Source organism: Patella vulgata, chromosome 3 (assembly GCF_932274485.2).
Source record: "Patella vulgata chromosome 3, xgPatVulg1.2, whole genome shotgun sequence".
NCBI classification, from domain to species: domain Eukaryota; kingdom Metazoa; phylum Mollusca; class Gastropoda; family Patellidae; genus Patella; species Patella vulgata.
Window position 1 is genome coordinate 35,728,713 of NC_065881.2, and position 17,543 is coordinate 35,746,255.

A 17,543-nucleotide genomic window follows, 5' to 3' on the forward strand; every position below is an offset into this window, starting at 1 on the left:
GAATTATGGCCCCCGATTGTACGAAAAATCCCTTTCTTTTTAGCTTGTTCTCTATCCATCTGCCGCTGGTTCAATGTTAAATTCACATCAGGCAGACAGTATTAATGCTGGTAGGGGACAGGGAAGATGGTGGGTGTTCGGAAATGAATGATCTCTGTACAGCATGATGGACATATATAGTGCAATAGATTTTGCACTATTAACTTCAAATATAGATAACTGATAAGGCCCAATCCTTACCAAAACCTAATTTGCTACATCACTACAAATACATGTTATATTTATAGCACGGCTTTCAGGAGATAACAGGTTTAACCAGAGGCCGAAGGCTATAAATGACTTGTAACATTGACAACTGCTCAACAGGCTTATTATTATTGCACGGGAAACCCACCCCACTTCTCTATATGATTTCTACTAAAACTAGTGTAAACCAGCAAAAGTGTGCAATAACATTGAACATGTCTAGTTATTGCACGGTTAAGCTCCACCCAATCTACAAGAGGGGAAAAAAATCTGCTTATTCAACGAAAAGAACAAAGGAAGATTTCCCATCCATGTTACAAAGTTAGTTATCCCACACCTTTCAAAGAAAGCCAGAGACTATATTAAAATAGGTCCGTCTATCTGTCAGATGTTTGGTACACAATAATTTTGCTTTTAAAACTAGAATGTTCAAATTGATGTAGTTCATTTTGTGAATGAATGCCTTGTCAGACTTCAATGATGAGTATTTTCAGATATGTGACAATTTCATTGGTTGGGACACAATAACTCTGCTTTTAACTACAGGTAAGGTGTAGATGTTCATTAGGTGAATTTCTTGACTGAGCTGGATAATGAGCATTTTCTGCTCAGTCTAAGCAGAGATAAGCAATTTGATTGTCCAAGACTTCATTACAATTTATATGATTTTATTAATTACAGTGTTGTATAGATGATAGTGAACAAATGTTGGTATTATTATTAGAATATGGAGCCAATGTTAATGCACAAGATAGTGAACAATGGACACCATTACATGCAGCAGCTACATGTGGACATGCTCATTTATGTAAACATCTTGTAGATAGGTAAATGTTTTTATATGCCCACATTTCCATGTGGACGTATATTGTCGTCGCCCCTGTCCGTCCGGACGTCGACAATTGTTTGTGGACACTCTACAGGTCACAATTCTTATCCGATTTTGACGAAACTTGAAATATAGGTTTATCTCTAAAAGATCTTGGTTGCTTTCGATATTGGCGTGGATCAGACCGAAACTTCTTGGATTATGGCCCCTGATTGTACGAAAAATCACGTTTTTAGCTTGTGGACCCTATAGAGGTCACAATTTTTATCCAATTTTTTGAAACTTGAAATGTAAGTTTATAACCCAAAGATCTCGGTTCCTTTCAATATCGAATTGTAACTTCCTAAATTATGGCCCCTGAATGTACGAAAAATCGCGTTTTTAGCTTGTTGACCCTACAGAGGTCATAATTTTTATCCGATTTAAAAAAACGTTTTAGTATATCACCGTTACACCCTAAGGATAGTTGAGTTCGAATTTCTTGAAAATCGGCCCAAAACTTGAAACTTGTTGAAACTTGAAATCTAAGTTGATAATCCAAAGATCTCGGTTCCTTTCGATATTTGCGCATATCGGACCGTAACTTCCTGAATTATGGCCCCTGATTGTACCAAAAATCGCGTTTTTAGCTTATGGACCCTATAGAGGTCATAAAAACGTATTATTATATCACCGTTACACCCTAAGGATGGCTGAGTTCGAATTTCGTGAAAATCGGCCCAAAATTGACAGACAAAATGGCCGCTGTTCGTTCTCAAATAGCGTAAAAGTATGGTATATCAAGGTTGTGGACCCTATAGAGGTCACAATTTTTATCCAATTTTGTTGAAACTTGAAATGTAAGTTTATAACCCAAAGATCTTGGTTCCTTTCGTTATTCGCGCATATCGGACCGTAACTTACTGAATTATGGCCCCTGATTGTACCAAAAATCGCGTTTTTAGCTTGTGGACCCTATAGAGGTCATAATTTTTGTCCGATTTAAGAAAAAAAAATTATTATATCACCGTTACACCCTAAGGATGGCTGAGTTCGAATTTCGTGAAAATCGGCCCAAATATGACAGACAAAATGGCCACCGTTCGTTCTCAAATAACGTAAAAGTATGGTATATCAAGGTTGTGGACACTATAGAGGTCACAATTTTTATCCGATTTTGTTGAAACTTGAAATGTAAGTTTATAACCCAAAGATCTCGGTTCCTTTCGATATTCACGCATATCGAATTGTAATTTCCTGAATTATGCCCTTGATTGTAGAAAAAATCACTTTCTTGTTAGCTTGTTCTCTATCCATCTCTCGAAAATGTGGGCATATCCTGCCTGGCAGCCGCTGGTTATCAGATTTTGTTGAAACTTGAAATGTAAGTTTATAACCCAAAGATCTTGGTTCCTTTCGATATTTGCGCATATCGAATTGTAATTTCCTGAATTATGGCCCTTGATTGTAGGAAAAATCACTTTCTTTTTACCTTGTTCTCTATTCATCTCTCGATAATGTGGGTGTATCCTGCCTGGCAGCCGCTGGTTATCTGATTTTGTTGAAACTTGAAATGTAAGTTTATAACCCAAGCAAAAATATCGGTTCCTTTCGATATTCGCGCATATCGGAAAGTAACTTCCGCAATTATGGCCCCTGATTGTACGAAAAATTGCGTTTTTATCTTGTGCACCCTATAGAGTTCATAATTTTTATCCAATTTAAAAAAACGTATTATTATATCACCGTTACACCCTAAGGACGGCTGAGTTCGAATTTCAGGAAAATCGTCCCAAAACTGACAGACAAAATGGCTGCCCTTTGTTCTCAAGTAGCGTAAAAATATTGTATATGAAGGTTGTGGACCCTATAGAGGTCACAATTTTTATCCGATTTTGTTGAAACTCGAAATGTTAATTTATAACCCAAAGGGCGTATCCAGCCTGGCAGACGTTGGTTATCCGATTTTGATGAGAGTTGAAATACATATTTATAACCCAAAGAAATTGGTTTCTTTGGATATTCGCGCGTATCGGATCGTAACTTCCTGAATTATTGCCCTTGAATGTACAAAAATCACGTTTTTAGTTTGCCGTCCATGTAGAGGTCACAATTTTTATCCGATTTAAAAAAAAATGTGAATATATCATCATTGCACACTAAGAACTTGGTTACTTTTGATAATCGCGTATATCCAAAGTAACTTCCTGGATTATGGCTTCTGATTGTTCGAAAAATCGCATTTTAAGCTTGCAGATTCTCTAGAGGTCACAATTTTTTTTTCTAATCTTAAAAGCCGTTTAAATATTTCACCATTCACCATAATGATGGTTGAATTCGTATTTTGGGAAAATCGAAATGAAACTGCCCGACAAAATGGCCGCTTGTGTAAAAGTATGCAATATGAAGGTTGTGGATCCTCTAGAGGTCACAATTTTTATCCGATTCTGATGAAACTTAAAGGGACCATCCCTATTTGAATAGAGTCTCAAAAATAAAGTCGGAGTACGTATAAAATTTAAGCACCAAAATATAGAGGAATGGTGTATTTACCTTGTCTCAAAATTCCAGCTCAAAATATTGAGTCGTTTGGACGTGAACGTCAAAACTGCTTATCCGGAAACGTAACCCTTTTACGATTTTGTGTAAATTTTTTCGTTGGGTGACCTTATAATCGATTCCTGTTCCTTGATAACGAAAAGTAAATTTCACCTACACATTATTTTTATAAAATAAAAGTCTGGTTTTATCCAGACACCGCCTAATACAGCTTAGGACACTGGTCTCCATTTCCAGATGAAGACTGACGGGTTTAAGTTGTTTGAAAACATACCACAAATATTGAGTTAGTTCCTCGGCCCTTAGGTTGAGGATTTTAATGGATTTTAACATAAAATTAAGCAGTTTTATTCTCCAAAAAATTATCGGGATTGGCCCTTTAAAACATATCTTTATATCCCAAAGATCTCAGTCCCTTTTAATATTTGCGCATTACAGACCATAACTTTCTGGATTATTGTTTTTGGTGCATGCCCATAAATTTTTTCGTTGGGTGACCTGATAATCGATTCCCGTTCCTTGATAAAGAAAGGTAAATTTCACCTACACATTATAAAATAAAAGTCTGGTTTTATCCAGATACCGCCTAATACAGCTTGGGACACCGGTCTCCATTTCCAGCTGAAGACTGACAGGTTTAAGTTGTTTGAAAATGTACCACAAATATTGAGTTAGTTCCTCGGCCCTTAGGTTGAGGATTTTAAGGGGGTGGACAGTAGAAAATTTTTGTTTTTTTAATAATTGAGGTAAAGTCATCATTCTTACACATCTAAGAACACATCCATCGAATATTACAAAAACGGCCGAATAATTTTCCTGGGGGTACCTGTTGCTATGGAAACGGTGGCCATCTTGGATTTATGTGTATAATTTTAGTCATCCATTTGCTCAGAAACTATTCAACATAATGTTTTAAAATTAAGCAGAGAGGTTACTGACATGTTCCTTTGTGCAATAGGCAAGTTTCATTACAAAATAATAATTAGAAAGCATGTTATACACATTTTAATGTTAACTTCAAAATTCTTTCACGTGTCACAGTTGCTATGGCAACAATATATCAGGAGCTATTTTGCAGATTTCAATAAAATTCTCCTATTGCACAAAGTGATTATATAGGAAGTTATATTCCAAGTTTCAAGAAAATCTGACGATAACTTTCAGAGATATAGCATGACTAAACTTGGTGACTCTAGAAAAAAACTGTTTTGAGAAATCAGTAGAACAACTTACATCCCACTTCTACTCGTTGCCACTGGTAACCTTTGATAAAACTGTCCTGTTTAATCGCAATACATGCTTAAAAGTATCCGTGTATCAGTAATGTACAGAAAGAGTACTGTTCATTTCTGATACACGGATACTTTTAAACCGTTTTAGATACCTATCAAGCAATCAGTAGCGGACGTTTAGTCAGATCCAGATCGCAAATGAAGACGATGGCTCTAACCAATGTACATGAAACAACTAGTCAAAATCATAGCAACAAAACAAAATGGGGGAAACTACATGGCAGTTCAAAAACATATACAATGACTTCAAATTAACATAACAACATATTACAAAAATCAATTATTATACATATCAATTGGCATCTATTTTATAATTTGGTTTGATTTATATTAATATGCAAAATATATATATTAGAATATTGAATAATTATTTTAATTAATTGTGATGATAGAAGGCGCAGTTCTCTTGCTGGACACTTCACAGGCATTGATAATAAGCAGGATGAAAAAAACGCCTAGAAAGTCATAAACTTTATTACAAATAAATTTCAACGGAAGAACCATCCGCCGATGCATACTTTCACCAGGAATGACCCACGTTTCACATTTCCTTTACACTACATTTAATAATATCGCAGTCCTCTACGCCATAGATAAGATGTTTTGACGGTGTGGTCTAAACAAACACGTGATTGTTTTACGCTCAGAGTATCATAGCAAGACGCACGTGTAAATACTACTCAGGTCGTCTCTCCACAGCGAAATCATTCTACCATGAAATGTAACGTGAGGCTCAGAAAGGGATAAATAATGAAAGAGCAGAAAGTATTTGTCACTTTTCGGTTGAAACGACTCGATGATAAATACTATTTTTCACATGTTGGTTCACAATACTCGATAGAAATGTGATGTAAGTAACTTATTAGCACCTTTCCTCGGTGTATCGGTGAATATCAGGACAGTTAAGGTCGGGGGCCGCCCCGGCTTCGCCTCGGCTGGGCCCCTCGACCAAAACTGTCCTGATATTCACCGATACACCTCGGAAAGGGTGCTAATAACTACTACTTACGCCGATCTGTTCAATTCATTTATTTAATATTAATAAACTGACTTTTAATATATATATTTTCTAATGTATTTCTTATCAATATACAGTATTTTCTTATTTTATTTCTTGTGTGTAAATTTACAACCAAACTTTGACATAGAATAGATGTTATTCAAAACATCCATAACTATATAATCAGTGACAGTAGGCCTACCTGGTAATGGTATTGCAACCATACCACTACTAGGTCTAGCAGACGAATATTCATCTTCATTTTGTTTATTATGAGTGTGTGTCATACTTATTTAGTCATCTAAACAATTTCAAAGGCATTTTATTTGAAAATCTTCAAAAATATTGATAAGCAATGACGTATGGATCAGTAATATAGCAACCAGGATTGATATGGGACACGAGCTTAGTGCGCATGCCCATTGACCTGACCTAGAGGATTGCCCGCTTCTGATTGGACACTTAACCATTTACCTATGTGGCCGACCAATCAAATAACGTGTTCTCGAAATAACTTCATTAGGTATGCAAAACTTGTTCTTGGTTGCTATTTTTATCTCCATACAGAGGAAAGGTTTCAAGACCCCCCCAAAAAATGTCATTTCCTTTCAATAGGGGAAATCCCAAGCTTTCATACAGTATCCAACATGGCAACAGTTTACCGGTCGGAAGCCGAGTATTTCGCGTATGAAATGCCTATTGTTATACGCCCACATATTCCTGTGGACGTATATTGTCGTCGCCCCTGTCCGTCCGGACGTCCACAATTGTTTGTGAACAGTCTACAGGCCACAAGTTTTATCCAATTTCAATGAAACTTGAAATATTGGTTTATTACCCTAAGATCACGATTCCTTTCGATATTGGCATCTATCGGACCGTAACTTCATGGATTATGGCCCCTGATTGTACGAAAAATCACCTTTTTGGCTTGTGAACACTGTAGAGGTCACAATTTTTATCCGATTTTGTTGAAACTTGAAATGTTAGTTTATAACCCAAAGATCTCAATTCCTTTCGATATTCGCGCATATCGTACTGTAACTTCCTGAATTATGGCCCCTGATTGTACGTAAAAACGCGTTTTTTGGCTTGTGGACCCTATAGAGGTCATAATTTTTATCCGATTTAAAAAAATGTATTATTATATCACCGTCAAACCCTAAGGACGGTTGAGTTCGAATTTCGTGAAAATCGGTCCAAAACTGACAGACAAAATGGCCGCCGTTCATTCTCAAATGGCGTAAAAATATGGTATATCAAGGTTGTGGACCCTATAGAGGTCACAATTTTTATCCGATTTTGTTGAAACTTGAAATGTAAGTTTATAACACAAAGATCTTGGTTCCTTTCGATATTTGCGCATATCGGACCGTAACTTCCTGAATTATGGCCCCTGATTGTACGAAAAATCACGTTTTTAGCTTGTGGACCCTATAGAGGTCATAATTATTATCCGATTTAAAAAATCATATTATTATATCACCGTTACACCCTAGGGACGACTGAGTTTGAATTTCGTGAAAATCGGCCAAAAACTGACATATAAAATGGCCGCCCTTTGTTCTCAAATAGCGTAAAAATATGGGATATCAAGGTTGTGGACCCTATAGAGGTTACAATTTTTATCCGATTTTGTTGAAATTTGAAATGTAAGTTTATAACCCAAAGATCTTGGTTCCTTTCGGTATTTGCGCATATCGGACCGTAACTTACTGAATTATGGCCCCTGATTGTTCGAAAAATCGTGTTTTTAGCTTGTGGACCCTATAGAGGTCATAATTTTTATCCGATCTAAAAAAACGTATTATTATATCACCGTTACACCCTAAGAACAACTGAGTTCGAATTTCGTGACAATCGGCCCGAAACTGACAGACAAAATGGCCGCCCCTCGTTCTCAAATTGCGTAAAAATATGGTATATCAAGGTTGTGGACCTTATAAAGGTCAGAATTTTTATCCGATTTTGTTGAAACTTGAAATGTAAGTTTATAACTCAAAGATCTTTTTTCCTTTCGATATTTGTGCATATTGAATTGTAATTTCCTGAATTATTGAATTGTAATTTCCTGAATTATGGCCCTTGATTGTAGGAAAAATCACTTTCGTTTTAGCTTGTTTTCTATCCATCTCTTGAAAATGTGGGCGTATCCTGCCTGGCAGCCGCTGGTTTTTAGATTTTTATCAATAGTTTTAGCGGAATTAGGGCAAAATAAAAAAGGGTGGGATCATTCAGAACCAAATTTTGTAGAAATAAAGAAGAATTTTGTGAAAAAAATGACCGGTATGTGTTCCTAGATAGTGTTACTCGCAGATAATCATAAAACCTCAAAAACGATTTTATTGTTAAAATTCACCAAATGAAGTGCGAACGACGGCCTTAAGGGATTTTAACACAAAATTAAGCAGTTTTATTCTCCCAAATATTATCGGGATTGGCCCTTAAAAACATATCTTTATATCCCAAATATCTCAGTCCCTTTTAATATTTGCGCATTACAGACCATAACTTTCTGGATTATTGTTTTTGGTGCATGCCTGACCCCCAGGGGCAGAGTCACGCCCATTTCTTGTATTTGTTTGTCATCTACAGGCCACATTTTTTAACGTATCATCTTGAAACTTTGCGTACTTATTCTTTGTACCCTTAAGGTTCCAGGAACATCCCTATCGTTTGGGGTGCATGCCCAACCCCCGGGGCACAGTCACACCCATTTTCTTTTTGTGTATCTGTGTGTCGCCTACAGACCACAATTCCTAATCGATTGTCTTGAAAAATTTTCATATGAATTTCTTATACCCTAAGGATGATCCCTATTGTTTTTCGTGGATGCCTGACCCCAAGTAACAGAGCCATGCCCATTTCTTGTATTTATTTGTTTGTCATCTACAGACCGCATTTCTTCATGTATCACCTTGAAACTTTGCATACTTACTCCTTCTATCCTAAGGAACATCCCCTTTATTTGTGGTGAAATCCCAACACCCAGGGGAGAGCCACGCCGATTTTCTTTTTGTGTGCCTGTGTGTCACTTAACAGCTCGCAAATATTAATCGATCGTCTTGAAAACTTTTTTAAGCTTTCATATTTCATATGAAAGCTTATTGTTTCTGTTAAGATTATTATTATTATTTTTTTTTGTGTGTATTTTCTGCAATTTGGATTTCTCAAAATCTAACCATAGGATCTTTCTGAAAAAAAAAATGGGGAGCAAACGTTGATTAAATTTTCAAAACGTTTGACGAATTCGAAATCACCGAAATTTACAAACACAAAAATTGACAATGCATAGTCGTAAATTTGTGGATTATTGGCCTATTTTAATAATTCTTTTTTATACACCCACATAGAATTGTGGACGCATATTGCCGTCGCCCCCTTCCGTCCGTCCGTCCGTCCATCGTCCACATTTTCTTATCATCCAATTGTTTTAAAATTGATATATGTTGTTTACATTAGTGAGATGAAGAAGCCTATTTAATTTCAATAATTTCCGTTTATAACGTCTAGAGTTATGGCCCCTGTTTCACTTTGTTGAACCTTGTGAACGCTCTAATGCCAAAAGTTAACATCCGATCTTTGTGAAATTTATATGCAATATTTGAATTAGGGAAACGAAGAAGCCTATTGAATTTCAGCAATTTCCGTTAATTACTTCTAGAGTTATGGCCCTTGTTTCACTTTGTTTAACCTTGTGAACGCTCTAACCCCAAAAGTTATCATCCTATCTTTCTGAAATTTATATGCATTATATATATTAGTGAAACAAAGTGCCTATTTTTAATTTCGATAATTTACGTTCATAACGTCTAGAGTTTTGGCCCTTGTTTCACTTTGTTTAACCATCTGAACGCTTTAATGCCAAATGGTAACATCCGATCTTTGTGAAATTTATATGCAATATTTGAATTAGGGAAACGAAGAAGCCTATTGAATTTCCTGAATTTCAGCAATTTCCGTTTATTACTTCTAGAGTTATGGCCCTTGTTTCACTTTGTTCAACCTTGTTAATGCTCGATTGATGAAAGTTATCATCCGATATGTATGAAATTTATATGCATCATTTAAATTTGTGAAACGAAAATTTCAACAATTTCTGTAGATTACTTCCAGAGTTGAGACCCTTGTTTCAATTTGTAGAACCTTGTGAACCCTCAAACGGCAAAAATTATAATCTGATCTGTATGGAACTGTCTTGTAAAGGCCCCCAATTACCAACAAAGGAATGAATATGCGACAATCCTTGTCGACCGCTCGGACGATTTAGACGCTGTGGGCGTATGTTTCGTTGCCTGGCAACCTATCTTTTTTTTTTTGAGTACCTTGAAAAAAAGCATTTTCATCTGCAATTTCAGATTTTCGAATTTCGAAAATTTGTCGCTGTGATTTCGAACCGGAAGTTGAGACCAACTTGACAACTTCTTTAATATTTCGCACGATTTTGTTCAATTTTGGAATGTAAGTGGATCCTACTGATGCGACGTAAAGATGTCATTAGAAATTTTCTAACTTATCTTCCCTTGGAGAAATAAAGGATCAAATTTTTCAAAAAAATTGACGAAATATAGGTCAGATTACCTTGAATTATTTTTTCTGTACTAGCTACGACACTACTGATTCGTACACAAAAAATGGAGTTTGTAGGTCAATCCGGAAGTGCCACCATCTTGAAATGTGAAATGTCCTTAAGGCTTTTTTGATAGTGTACTTACAGACAAGGGAATTATATCTTCCGGATCCTTGAAGGAAAGCCAATAAAATGTAGGGCTTAGATTTTGATTTCTGGCAAATGATGGACGCCATTTTGAATTGAAAATGAAAAATAGTGAAAAATCCATATTAATGGGCGTGAAAACATACACAATAGGTCGTGGCTTAGAGAATCCGTCTCCTATTACCGGACAAAATTTCCCTCATAGCATTCTGTATAGCGTATGCCTGTCTTAATTAACCCAGTAGAAGTAGAACAGCAGGTTGTTAAAGCCTATTTCATTTCATATTAATAACCGTGCAATTTAGGGTTGTATAATTTTCCAGATGATCATTCCACGCCTGGAGTTGGGGTGTTTGATCCGTGAATTGGCCGAGAAGGTTCATCCAGATTTCCCAGCGTGGTCCCCCCTTGTCAGTGATGCAGAACGGAGGGCCTGACAAGGACAGCTGTCTAGTCGTTCGGATGGGACGGAAAACCGAGGTCCTGTGTATACATTGGCGTGCACGTCAAAAAATCCCTTGACACTTGGAATTCGATATTAGAGTAGGCTGTAGTGCCACTGTCCGGGCAACATTTCCCTCATAGCACACTGTATGGCGTATGCCCGTCTTCATTAGCCCAGTTCGGAGCAGAACAGAAGGACGTTAAACTGTTTACTTGTTCGACATTTTCCTGCCATTTTTGAGTTATTTCCCGATATTTTCATTTCATTTTCTCATATGTCCCGTTTTTATACGCCCACATTTTCATGTGGACGTATTATGCCGTCGCCCCTGTCCGTCCGGACGTCTGTCTGTCTTGTCTGTCCGTCCGTCCGTCCACAATTTGTTTGTGGACACTCTACAGGTCACAATTCTTATCCGATTTTAACGAAACTTGAAATATAGGTGTATCTCCAAAAGATCTTGGCTGCTTTCGATATTGGCACGTATCGGATCGAAACTTCATGGATTATGGCCCCTGTTTGTACGAAAAATCACGTTTTTGGCTTGTGGACCCTATAGAGGTCACAATTTTTATCCGATTTTGTTGAAACTTGAAATGTAAGTTTATAGCCAAAAGATCTTGGTTCATTTCGATATTCGTGCATACATGTATCAGATCGAAACTTCATGGATTATGGCCCCTGATTGTACGAAAAATCATGTTTTTAGCTTGTGGACCCTATAGAGGTCATAATTTTTATACGCCCACATTGAAATGTGGTTGTATATTGTTGTCGCCCCCGTCGGTCCGTCGGGCTGGCAACCACAATTGCTTGTGGACGCTCTATAGGCTAAAGTTAATATCTGATTGACTTTAAATTTATACACAGTGTTTAAGGTCATGAGACGAAGAAGTCTATTGATTTTCAGCGATTTTCGATAATTACTGCCAGAGTTATGGCCCTTGATCACTTCAAAAAATCTTGTGGACGCTCTAGAGGTCAAAGTTAATATCCGATTGACTTTAAATTTATACAGTGTTTAAGGTTATGAGACGAAGAAACCTATTGAATTTCAACGATTATCGATAATTACTGCCTGAGTTATGGCCCTTGATCACTTCAAAAAATCTTGTGGACGCTCTAGAGGTCAAAATTAATATCCGATTGACTTTAAATTGATACACAGTGTTTGTCATGAGACAAAGAAGCCCATTGATTTTCAGCAATTTCCGATAATTACTGCCAGAGTTATGGCCCTTGATCACTTTGAAAAATCTTGTGGACGCTCTAGAGGCTAAAGTTAATATCCGATTGACTTTAAATTTATACACACTTTTTAAGGTCATGAGACAAAGAATCCTATTGATTTTCAGCGATTTCCGATAGATACTGCCAGAGTTATGGCCCTTGATCGCTTTGAAGAATCTTGTGGACGCTCTAGAGGCTAAAGTTAATATCCGATTGACTTTAAATTTATACACAGTGTTTGAGGCCATGTGATGAAGAATCATATTGATTTTCAATGATTTCGGATAATTACTGCCAAAGTTATGGCCCTTGATCACTTTGAAAAATCTTGTGACGCTCTAGAGGCTAAAGTTATCACCAGATTGACTTTAGATTGATACACAGAGTTTAAGGTCTTGAGACAAACAAGTATATTGATTTTCAATGAATCTTTATGACTTGAACAGCTAAATCCATGATGTTAAAAGTTTTGTATACTAAGCATTAGCATGGGACATAACTTTATAAAAATTCTAATAGTTTTCTGATAATTACTTAATGAGTTGTTACTCTTAATCAGAATTGAATGTATGATAAATAAAATGTTTCATTACCGAAAAGAGTAAAAATATGCGACAACTCTTGTTGACTGCCCGGACGATATAGCTGCTTTAGGCGTATGTTTCGTTGCCTGGCAACCTATCTTTATCCGATTTAAAAAAATGTTTTAGTATATCACCGTTACACCCTAAAGATGGTCGAGTTCGAATTTCATGAAAATCGGACCAAAACTGACAGACAAAATGGCCGCCCCTCGTTCTCAAATAGTATAAAAATTAGGTATATATCAAGGTTGTGGACCCTCTAGAGGTCACAATTTTCTTCTGATTTTGATGGAACTTAAAATGTAGGTTTATAACCCAAAGATCTTGGTTCCTTTCGATATTCGCACATATTGGACCATAACTTCCTGAATTATGGCCCCTGATTGTACAAAAAATCGTGTTTTTAGCTTGTGGACCCTATAGAGGTCATAATTTTTATCCGATTTAAAAGACATTTTAGTATATCACAATTACACACTAAGGTTGATTGAGTTCGAATTTCATGAAAATCAGACCAAAACTAACAGACAAAATGGCCACGCCTCGTTCTCAAATGGCGTAAAAATATGGTATATCAAGGTTGTGGACCCTCTAGAAGTCACAATTTTCTTCTGATTTTGATGAAACTTGAAATGTAAGTTTATAACCCAAAGATTTTGGTTCCTTTTGATATTCGCACATATTGGACCATAACTTCCTGAATTATGGCCCCTGATTGTACGAAAAATCGTGTTTTTAGCTTGTGGACCCTATAGAGGTCATAATTTTTATCCGATTTAAAAGACATTTTAGTATATCACAATTACACACTAAGGTTGATTGAGTTCGAATTTCATGAAAATCAGTCCAAAACTAACAGACAAAATGGCCACGCCTCGTTCTCAAATGGTGTAAAAATATGGTATATCAAGGTTGTGGACCCTTTAGAAGTCACAATTTTCTTCTGATTTTGATGAAACTTGAAATGTAAGTTTATAACCCAAAGATTTTGGTTCCTTTTGATATTCGCACATATCGGACCGTAACTTCCTGAATTATGGCCCCTGATTGTACGAAAAATCGCGTTTTTAGCTTATAGCGGTCATAATTTTTATCTGATTTAAAAAAACATTCAAATATATCACTGTTACACCATAATTTTGGTTGGGATCGAATTTCATGAAAATTGGACCAAAACTGCCGGACAAAATGGCCGCCCCTCGTACACAATTAGTGTAAACATCTGGTATATCAAAGTTTGGGACCTTCTAGAGGTCACAATTTTGATCCGATTTTGTTGAAACTTGAAATGCATGTTTACATCCCAAAGATCTTGGTTCCTTTCGATATTCAGGCATATCGGGTAGTAACTTCCTGAATTATGGCTCCTGATTGTATGAAAAATCATGTTTTTAGTTTGTAGAGGTCACAATTTTTATCCGATTTGAAAAAAAAATGTGAATATATCACCATTACAGACTAAGATCTTGTTTCCTTTTTGATAATCGCGTATATTCAAAGTAACTTCCTGGATTATGGCTCCTGATTGTTTGAAAAATCGCATTTTTTACTTTGCTGAGTCTCTAGAAGTAGAGGTCACAATTTTTTTTTCTGATTTTAAAAACCGCTTAAATATTTCACCATTCCATCATAATGAAGGTTGAATTCGAATTTCGGGAAAATCGAAATGAAACTGCCTGACAAAATTTTATCTGATTCTGATGAAAATTAAAATATATCTTTATATTCCAAAGGTCTTGGTCCCTTTTGATATTTGTGCATTTCAGACCATAACTTTCTGGATTATTGCCCCGATTGTACAAAAAATCCTGTTTGTTTTTAACTTGTTCTCTATCCATCTCTTGCAAAGTGTGGGCGTAATCCTGCCTGGCAGCCGCTGGTTCAGAATATTTTTGCCCAGAATAACAGCTTAATCTAAGTCTTTATGTTTGGTATACTTGTTGAAAATAATGGCATATTTATGATTATTTTATAAACTCAGTTCATGTATATCATGCTCGTCTTTTAATCACGAACATCAAATCAGTTTAAAATGTTAGTATCTTGTTAAGATTCTCACATCATGAATAAACATGTATAATTATTCAATTATAATGATACTGAAGACAATATTTTTAGGGGTGCTGATTTATTAGCAGTGAATGCTGATGGTAATATGCCCTATGATATATGTGAGGATGAAAGAACGTTGGATTATATTGAAACGGAAATGGCAAAGAGAGGTAAATTCATTTTAGTGATATTCTCATAAAAGTTGCTGACGGTGGTTGTTTTGTTACAAGACTGGACTAGAATGTCCCACGTTTGAATACTGGCGTGGACCTGGAAGAACATTTGTAATTTTGCATGCTCAATTCCAACTTGGCAAAGCATGAAATTAAGGAGATAACTATAGCCAGTTTTGCAACGTATAAAAATCAATGCAGTGTTAAACATATTTCAGTTTATAACAATTTCATCTTAATTAATTGTTGTTGTTGTTAAAATAAATCCTATCGGTTTTCTTCTTTGATTGGCGTTTAGTAATTGAACATATTAACACAAGGTACAATTTTATGGATACACAATTACTGAGTTTAATACTAAGCGACGTTTCTACGGGGATATGCTTGATAAAGACGAGAGTATCCTCATCGAATCGTCACTTAATATTAAACTCATAATTGTGTATCCATAAAATTGTACCTTGTGTTAAATCCTATCATATTTATAAATGTATTGTAATTGTATTATCCTTTATCTTGGACGTTAAACTTTTAAATGTCGGGTAAGATCTGATAGATTTCCTAAGAAAATGTAATGACTATTGTATAATTTATTTGTAAAGGTATAACACAAGAAGAAATAGATGATAAAAGATTAGCATCAGAAAAATATATTTTGGAAGATTTGGAAAAAAAGGCTGATACAAAGAAAGGATTAGAGTTTAGAGATCATATAGGTGCCACACCTGTAAGTCAGGGTTATTCTTGTATGGGCGTTAAGACGTTTCTTTTTCGTTTACAGGTTTATTCACATTCTGTAGTCGTTTTGCTGAAAGCAAAAATAAACGTTGATGTACAAACAATAAATTTAAACACTAAAATATGCACTTAATTTGACATAACAGAGGAAATGCGGTTTACTGTCCATGTACATGTAACAGCCATAACGTGGCTTACGAAAGTTTGTTTACTTGCAGAGTTTCACAAAACATACGGTTATTAAAACATTATTTAATCACATAATGTCAGTCAAATAAATCTACAGTTACTCACAGCTTATCTTGCATTGTATTTGATCCAAACATTAGAGAAAAGATGATGAATGACTAAAATAAACATCACAAAGGGGCAAACGAAACGACTAAAACATGGCAGCTGACAGAGGAATGTGGGCTCACATGACTACGATATGACATCACTGCACGTGCTAATGTTAAAGTTGGATTCAGCAGGGTAATTCCTATTACTGCCATAACAATTCTTAAAGTCAAATTTACATTCAATTACTTCAATATGCATAAAACCCAGCAATGATTGTAATACTTTGACGGCCCAAACATTAGTCAATAAAAGCACACACTACAAACATTAATATTTTTTTTAAAAAAATACACACAAAAAAAATCAGTAACTTTAAAAGACTTCTGTCAAGTGGCTGAACCTCTAGCATAATATTTTGTTTACTAGACAGAACACAAACATAAATCAAAATAAAACCATGAAATTATTGCTAGATCACTTTACAAAGATTGTCAAAGAAAAAGCCCAGTTTGCCATCACTGTTCTGCTAAACTGCAAATTTTATGTAATCTTTGTAAATGCCTTAAGTGCCAAGCTTATTTGTTTTATTAAAATAATGATTTTGTATTCAGATGTATGTTTTACAAAATAAAAATTACCTTACATCCATTTCTTCATTATCTTTCAGCTTCATATTGCAGCAGCTAATGGTTATTTAAAAGTTGCTGAATATTTATTAGACAATCATGTTGCTGTTAATGTTAAAGATTATGATTCCTGGCAACCTATACATGCTGCTGCTTACTGGGGACATGTTAGTATTTATATTTACATCAATTCAAATCTTAAAGATACATTAGTTAAGAGTTTAATAAAGAGTTGGTCATTCTTGCTATAATAATTCAAAAATAGATGATAAAAAAAAGAAAATATTGAAAATTTCAGTCAAATTACTGCATTTTGAACAGAGTTGTCACTGTTCGAAGTTTGGACTAGAAATAGGCATTAACTGTGTCTGCACCATCTACAAGAATTTCCAACTGTTTGATTGACAGACGATAACTCCACCCACATATTCTCGATTATCAAGTAACATTCTCAATGGCAATGATACCCTCGCTTGGCAGGCCTTTCATGATCATCATAGTGACGTCAGTGACTAATGTTAAACGTTAGCTTGGTCAGCCATTTATTGATTTAATTTTAACAGTTTAAAGCCATGCTGTATCCAAGCCACCTGAGGGTCTACAGAGGTGATTTTGAACTTGTCATGTCAATAAAGGTCTAATTAATAATTTCTATCATCTGAAGCCTAAATAAAGACTTACAATAGGCAGATTTAGCTCTTGCATAATGTATGTTTAATTATACACAATACACATTTATTTAATCAGGCTTTTAACTGACTCTGTATACAATCGTTAACATGTCCATAATC

At 35.6% G+C, this 17,543-nt stretch overlaps 1 protein-coding gene across 1 annotated transcript in view; it reads left to right on the forward strand.

Annotated features, from left to right (window-relative positions):
* The window catches only part of LOC126815247 (protein phosphatase 1 regulatory subunit 16A), a 125,291-nt gene that overhangs the window by 36,930 nt on the left and 70,818 nt on the right, over positions 1 to 17,543 (forward strand). Inside the window, exons 4-7 of the mRNA XM_050540808.1 lie at positions 928 to 1,073; positions 15,000 to 15,103; positions 15,709 to 15,833; positions 16,794 to 16,919. Coding sequence (XP_050396765.1) covers positions 928 to 1,073; positions 15,000 to 15,103; positions 15,709 to 15,833; positions 16,794 to 16,919 — 501 coding nt within the window. The remainder of the gene's footprint in view (positions 1 to 927; positions 1,074 to 14,999; positions 15,104 to 15,708; positions 15,834 to 16,793; positions 16,920 to 17,543) is intronic.